Below are 8,597 nucleotides of genomic sequence, written 5' to 3' on the forward strand. Positions count from 1 at the left end.
AAATCTTTCAACGCTGAAAGGAGTATTAAATAAAGCTAGAGTTGGTATTCAAAAGATTATAGACCTAAATTCGGAGAAAGAAGCAGAAAGGTCAAAAAATAAAGAAGTGAAAAGGTTAACTAGACCTTCTGTTATGCAAATATTAATCCTTAATTTTCCAACCTTTCTCAATTCTTTTTATTTTTTTGCCTTTCTCTTCTTTCTCCGAATTTGGGGCTGTAATCCTTTGAGTCATGACTTCAGCTTTATTTAGTATTCCTTCCTCATTCACACATTTCAAGTATTTGAAAATATTTCCTTTCTATTAAAAAATAAAATATGTATAAAGGTTTAGGGCTTTGTGAAACTTCTTTTTTGAGGTTTATGCCGTTGAAATAAATAAATAAATAAATAATAAAAAAATTTGTCAGTTTTGTTTACACATTTATTGGGCCACATTAGAACTTGCCTTGGGCTGCATGTGGCCCATGGGCCGCGGGTTGGACACCCCTGTTCTACATGAAATACTGAATTAAACATATAGAATAAAACTTTTTCATACGTGGCTTTGTTTCCAAAAGAAAATGGTTTTGAAAGTTTATTAAGTATGCATGCACTTGATCAAGATTCAACTAAATGGATTTCATGTACATTTCTACTAGCATTAGTAGAGATAACTAGATTATCTCAACTTCACTAAAACAAGTCTAGTTAACTTGACAGATGCAACCCTCATGTTGATGAAATAGTTCAAAGGAACTGTGTTCTGTGAGAGTTCATTCTGCTCTCTGAATGACTTTCCTATCAGAATATCAGTGATAAGGATATTGTTTTTTTTTTTTTTTATACAAATGAAAGACAAAGTTGCTCCAAAAATTTTAGACGATCACCATTTTATTCACTTTATTGTTCCAGAACAACCATAGACAGCCAGATCTTCCTTTTTAGGCTACTCAGCTGCCCATTGTTGAAAAAGTTCCTTTAAAAATCACAGAAACCAATAAAAATTTAAAATTTTCTTAAAATTGGAAATGGTAAAGCTTAAGACGTCTTAATGGTTTCATCCTTATCCATTTGAGGTTTTGGCTCCTTTATATCTACTTTGAAATAGTGCTGATAAATGTAGATTATGCCACAACATCCCTCTGGTGACAAATTTTAACAATATGTTTGAATTTCCATCTGAATGGTGATCGTCTAAAAAAATTTTTTGGAGTGACTTTGTCTTTCATTTGTATAAAAAAAATATTTATTCATCCGACAGAAATTCAAAGATAAGGATATTAGTTTTGTAATAATTAGCTGTGGCAGAAGCATTGTTACGACATGCATCCAATGCAAGAATCATGTCAGTATATTTTTGACTGTTGTATGTAGTCAATCACCACTATGTTAGAAAATAAGAGTTTGATTTGATAAGTATAAGAGTAAGAATGATAAAAATATAGTAATAACAACATTGACTGACAGTGTTTACAAACACATGAAGCAACAATGTTTTCAAAATACTGGACAGCAAAAATAGCACACAGTGACATCCATTGATTTGAATCTTGATCAAGTGCACATGTACTTGATAAACTTTCAAAGCCAATTTCCTTGGAAACAAAGCCTTGCATGATAAATTTTATTGTATGTTTTCAATTCAGTATTTCATGTAGAATCATCACTTTCTTGCTTGTACCACACCAGTTATATGACAGCTTGTATTATACATGCTAATTCTTTGGCACTGCAAACATTATATATTATATACAAATGTAAAATATTATACAGAGTATCCATTTAAATATGTCCAGAGACAAACATTTTTCCAGCATTGTATGAATGTATATGGTACATGCTTATTCCAGCACTAAAGTAACTGATACTTAAATGTCTATCCATGGGCAAAATATTAATTTATTGCTCTGCAACCACACAGAGCATACTCCATGAATAGTGACTGATATCTGAACATCCTAAATGTAACAGTGGACGAATGGCTTGATGACTTGCCATTGTCAAATGACTATAGTAGGTTTGCTATCAGCATGATGGCATACTAGTGGCTTGCAGAAATTTGGCAACCACTGGATTGAACAGCAGCCCTGTTCCATAATTACCATGTCCCCAGATTCAACCTCTGGATTTTTTTTCCCATAGCATCACCTGAAAGCATCAACATAAAATGTATACCCAGAAGTGCTGTATGATGTCAACAAACTAGAGCCATATACAACAGACCTGCCTATGAAACAGTGATATTAGAAATGCTACATGCCATCCATAATGCCATGCTCGATTATCTACATCTTTGTATTACCACTGAAGGCAATTTGTTTTAAACATGCTCTATAATAAAATAATACTCTTTTTTGTATTAATTTCTGTAATGTTGTCTTTATCCTTTACAGTCAGAGAATATTTGTATGTTATGCTAAATTGTCTTAAATTGATTCCCTTTGTTTATTTTAACACTGGAACATCCACCAAATGCTTACTCAGGCAATGCTAGAAAGATATTTGCCTCTTAACAGATGTTTAAATAGACATCCTGTATATTTCTTTCGTAGAATTCATATTAAATTTTTAACATCTATCTTGTTTGTTAGTAACTTTGTAAAACATTTGTTTTTCATGTTTACATTTACAAAAAAAAACATAAGCACAAAAAACAAGTGCTTCACAAATAAGCAATCAATCACTTATTTTTCATTTCATTCAAAGTAATCATATTAGTTATTTATATTTATTTAGATGGAAAGTGTTTAACAGCNATTCAAAGTATAGAATAGAAACAGAACAGTTACAAAATTTAACATTTACATTTTATATTTTTATTAAGAATCTGTTTGTTTCCTAATTTTTATTTATTTAAAAAATTCATCATCTGAAAGAGCTTTTTTTTAAGATAGTGTGTGATTAATGAAGCAATTTACATATGAATAGCCATGAATTTTTGTTATTAGTCACAAAAATAAATATGCAATGAGAAAAAATTCAAAAGACTATAAAATTTCCTATCAAACAAAGCACACATGCTAGACAATGATATTGTACTCAGCAACCAAATAAAACATAGCTGGTAAAAGCATAGTAAGATGTTGGATGCAGGTGAAGGACACAATTGTGAGGCTGAGGCATCTTCAGTCATACAATTTGTACTCAAATTGAATGCCACACATGCATCTTTAGCACTGAAAGTGTTATTCAGTGCAAAGTGTTATCCAGTCACCAGCTGCTTGCTTTGAATCCAGTATGTCCAATCTGTTGTCCAAATTGGAAAACTTCTTAGAGAAAAAGCTGAACATTAACAAGGATATTCTTGTCTTTACACTACATAAACTACTTCAACACACTTCCAGCATTATTTTCTGTTTGGTCTAATTTTGTAGTTCAATGAAGCTTTCCAAAATCCTCTCATTGTTTTTCAGATATAGCATACTCAATGGAACATCCAATTCTTTCACATTTTCTGATTTTTGCTTTATTGATAATCATTATTCATAATCATGCTTAATTACCAGGTCTTTATGATAGATAGAACAAAAGATATCAACAGAATCTTTAGCTCTTTCTTGTTTGCCATTTCTATCAATTTCAAATTGAAACTAATGGATTATGATGCTGATAATGATGCTGATAATAATTGTGAGTGACATTCAGTCACTCACAATTAACCCTTGGTGATCCTATAGGCAAGTTCTCTCCATCATTTCTGATCCTGAATGTGACCTTTAGCTGGCTGATGGTCATTCCAGCAACCATTTTGATGGTATCAAGCCAGCACATTACGTTCTCTGGTGACAGGGTCCTGTCTTACCACCAAGGGCAAGGCTCACTTATTTTGACCATGGCCATGTAATTGCATTGCAATGCAATTACATGGCCAAAATAAGCAAGACAGGTTATTCTATCTTCTAAAGATATGTCTAGTTTTATGCAGTCTAGAATTTCTCTGTTTGTTACCCTATCTGTCCATGGTATTGAAAGCAACTTCCTCCAGCACCACTGTTTGAATGCATCTATCTTTCTTCTATTGGCTCTCTTTACATTTCAACTCTCACATCTGTATATGACTGTCGGAAAAATAAGAGCCTGGGCAAGCCTGCATTTAAGTTGTTATCTGAATGTTGTGTCTTTGCTCTTCCAAATTTTTAACATGGTTAGCAATGCACTTCAACCCAGTGTAATTCTTCTCTTAAAATCCTGGTCACATTCTATGGTTTAATTATCTATTTATATTTAAATCTGGATTGTTTTAGCTATTGCCATGACCTTAGTTTTTTTAACATTCAGATGGAGTCCCTTTCTTTCACTTTCAACTTTGACCTTTAGTATCAGCAATCTCATGACATTTTCTGACTCTTCAAGCAGGTTTGTATCATCAGCATAACAAAGATTATTGATGTTTCTGCCATCTATTTTAACTGCTCACTATCAGCAATGGAAATACCAACATGTAATTCAAAATTTATAAAATATGAATGTTTAGTTCCAATAAGGAGATATAATAGTGTCTTGTACTTTGAATTAAATTTGTTTCTGGAGGCCATTTAAATTCTAAATTGTCCAAAGTCCAAATCAATTTTCCTCATTAGAAATAATGGAAAATGAATTAATCCATTTCCAGACCAACTTCAATAAATTTTAACAGCAAATGCACATAATTTATGGTAAAAATAGCACAATTAAATTCCCTAAATAATAAATTAAAACATGAAAACAAATAAATACTATATAATAAAATGAAAATTGCATTTACTGTATTTTAGTGAAGTGGTGATGTCCCATTTCTTAAGCTCACTATGCAGCTTGCTTGGCTTTCTCTGAGATGGTATCACTAACCATTTATTACTGTTCTTAAGAATGAATGATGCACACTGTTGACATGGCATCTTAAACATAGCCTCCAGATCTGCCACACATGTACACTTTCATGCTTTGTGAAAAGTTCCTTTTTCATCTCAATTGTTGGGCTGTAATTTTAAAAATTGCAGATCTATAAATTCCCACTGGCATGTGTCTGTCATCTGTCCTTCTTTAAGCTCAAGAATAGAGTTAGATAGATGAAAGTTGAGATCAGAAATGGAAAGCTTAGCAGCCAGAGGCCCCAATTAACTATATATGAACTTCCAGTTTAGACTGGAAGTCACATTATTTTATTTCAAACATTTTCTCCAGAATAAAGTTAGATAGATGACCAGCATGACTCTTGTTAACAGGAAAAGTATGATGTACAGGGGCAAGGCATTACTAAGATCAAAAGCATTGTGCATCAGGATCTATAAAATTGCAGCCTGGCATTGTGACAATGTCACAATAAATAATTGCTCACTGATATTGATGCTATAATCTTCTGTTAGGCTTCATTGCTTCCACACTCTTCTTGAATACCGTGGTTAATAAACAGATAAACAGGGGTTATATATAAAGCATAAAGCAAAAAAAAAAAAGCACCAAAGAACACACAAGCATAATGCAAAAGATACTTTCACAGCAAGAGCAAGATGCACAACAAATGGCATTTACAGAGTGAGTGCATTTTTTCACTGTGCATGCAATTTGAACATAGAAGAATCATTCAACCTCTGGATTGAATCTCTCTCAAATTTAGCATTCAAAATTAGAATTGTTCAAAGATACATATAGATGAAACCATAAAATTTGAGTGGCCAATAACTTAGAAAGTTATGAAATCACAAATGTGTTTGTTACATTTTAAATTTTCAAAATCTAAAAATTTTTAAAATAAATTTTTAAGTGCTAAGATTTGATTGGTCGATTTGTGTTTAAGATTTTTAATATTTTGTGCCTAAAGTAACATTTTGAATTTTTGTTGTGCAATCATAGGTGTAATTCTATACTATACTAATCTTCAACTATCATCATCCATCTGCTTAAAAGCTTCAAAAATGATACAGTAGAGCATCGATTATGCAAATACCGATCAATCGAAGCAATCGATGCATCAGTTAACCAAAAGCATTCCAGTCAGCAAATTCAAATTTCTGCTAGTTCTGTCATTGTGGCACTCTCTCCCTCCCTGCCAACCTAAACTGTAGGCCTACTTTAATGTACTACATTATGTAAGATATGAATTTGTAAGACGTATGATACAAATTATATACAGTACAGTTTTGTGTTTAATATATTTTTTCGTAAATGATCAGTTATCCAAACAACCTCAGTTCCAAATTGTTTTGGATAAGCGATGCTCTACTGTACATGAAATAAACTCTCTGAATCTTAAATTTTGAGTGGCTTCAACATTACTTTGACTTATAAAAAACAGAGTGCATTAATTCTATGGGAATTATCTCAGGTCAAAAATAAAATTTGAGTTAAGGAAGCTTGACTTATTGAAAGTACATATATAATTTATGTGTACATAAATTATATATGTACACATAAAATATGTATTTTATGTGTACATATATAATTTATTTTCATTCTCTTACCATTTTTTTTAAATGGATATCTCCGTAGCATAGTAAAGAATCTAAAAAATGAAATTTTTACTACAATGAATAATATAACTTTCCATATTAATCTTTCTTCATTATCTTTAAATACACTAAGTTAATATTAATCTTTTGCATTCTCTTCTAATTAACCAAATGAAAAGAACTTTTCTTAAGATATTAAATGATAAAAACCACTTTTAATTTTTGAGTAGAAAATGAGAATAAATGGAATTGAGATATGAATAAAATTATAGACTATTCTTAGAAAAATAATGAAAAAAAATTTTTTAAAGGAACTGATAACAGTATCATTTGTCATATTAGCTAATTTCTAGTAAACATTTTCCTAACTAGAAATTAGCTACAATTATCAACATTATATAACATTTAAAATTTAAAAAAGTAATTTTTTTTAATTATTTTTTATTGTAGAAATTTGAAAGTTATTTATGCTTACAAAGACATTAGTTTAGTGACTCTAAATGACATTCTTTTTATTTTTTATCCAGGCCATTAGTTCAGACTTAAAATAATAATACATGTATTCTATTCTGACTAATCTTAAAAATTTATGTAAAAACAATATTAATAAAATGTAATTGAATTGCTTAGTAAATTTTATTTATTTAAAAAATTAATATCTTATAGTAGATATTTATCCACAAAGCATTTTCTTATTTTCCAGATAACTAAAATTGTTGATAAGACATTGAATGCATTAAAAGAAATCAAAATTGAACATAAAGAAGAATTAGTGGTTCCATTTATTTTAACATGACTAAATGCAATAATAAAAGATTTTTGTTGATGAAAGCAAAATAAGATTTGTATCATTAACTACAAACCTATCTTCTTTTTATCAAAAGAAGTTTTTTTATAGTGATGAATTTAATATTTTTTCACCTATATAATTTGCTGTCAGATCTTACAAATAAAAATGAATTTATAAATTCTGTCTCATTTTCTACATACATTTCATGTATTGTTTATATTCAAAATAAAATGAATAGCATCCAGCTTTAGTAACATTTCCATAAAATAAAATTAAAAAAAAAAAATTATAGAGCAAGGGATGAACAAGTAATTTTTAAAATTTTATTTTATTTTTGAAAGATAAAAATCTATAAAATTAACTGCATAATTAATGCTACTAACAAATATAAAACAGATTAAATCAATTCAAACTTCAGAAAGTTGATTTATATATAATGTTAAAATTATGAAAATATTAGTTTTGTTACTATTCAAGTTTATGTAGTAATTAACAAAAGCAAAACAACTCACCATTTAAATTATAAAACAAAATAGTATATTAAAGAAAATGTTTACATTTTTGTTTTTTATTAGCTAAGTTAAAGAATTTGCACTTTTTCAATATTCAGTTGAATTATCTTTTTATATAAAATAGTTCATAAGAATATTTACAATAGATATGACTTAATGAGTTCAAACAAATTTAAAATTTGACAAAAACTATTTGATTAAATTAGACAAGGTTTAAAAGTTTATTCTTAACAATAATGAAATAAAAGAACAATAGCAATATACAAATTATATTTCTAAAACTTGCTAAAACTGTATCATCATAAATATTGAATGTAAAAGTAGCAATGCAGAGTGAATTGATACTTTTACATTGTGTGATTAAACAATTACAGCAATAAAAAACTTAACACAAATATTGTAAAAATTTAATTACTGCATTAATTCAGCTAAAGTTTTAATGTACAGCAGCTAACAAATAACAGTTCATAGTTATCTGCCATATACAAATATATATGCAGTAGAACTGCAATTAACCAAGTTTCTGCATTAGCCAAGACAAACCTGTAAGTGAACAAACACCTTTTCTTATAATGTAATTCATTAAAAAAAGTTTAAAAAATGTAATTATTATAATAAACATTTTTACTCTTAAAACTAATGTTCATGTATTAGCTGTATAATAATGTAAAAATTTTGTTCTTTAAATACGATTAAATTCACTACAGTGTAAAAAAAATTAAAAATTCTACCATGTAAATCTAATATTTAATTTTTAATCTGAAGTGGTCAAGAATGTCTATTCTATCTGAGTTTTCAGTTATCTGAGGTAGCATTTGTCTACAATATCTCAGATAATCAGGATTCTACAATATATATATATATATATATATATATATATATATA

At 29.0% G+C, this 8,597-nt stretch overlaps 1 protein-coding gene across 2 annotated transcripts in view; it reads left to right on the plus strand.

Annotated features, from left to right (window-relative positions):
• The window catches only part of LOC111612583 (ragulator complex protein LAMTOR1-like), a 24,215-nt gene extending 16,798 nt beyond the window's left edge, over positions 1–7,417 (plus strand). Inside the window, exon 5 of one of the 2 annotated variants that reach the window (XM_023353816.1) lies at positions 7,114–7,413. In XM_023353816.1, the coding sequence (XP_023209584.1) occupies positions 7,114–7,206 (93 nt within the window). In that variant the 3' untranslated portion in view covers positions 7,207–7,413. Of the gene's footprint in view, positions 1–7,113 lie in introns of both variants that reach the window. The other variant, XM_023353821.1, reaches the window with a different exon arrangement.
• The last annotated feature ends 1,180 nt before the right edge of the window (positions 7,418–8,597 follow it).

This window comes from Centruroides sculpturatus, unplaced genomic scaffold, assembly GCF_000671375.1.
Source record: "Centruroides sculpturatus isolate CEXI.00-Female unplaced genomic scaffold, Cexi_2.0 scaffold3, whole genome shotgun sequence".
Lineage (NCBI taxonomy): Eukaryota > Metazoa > Arthropoda > Arachnida > Scorpiones > Buthidae > Centruroides > Centruroides sculpturatus.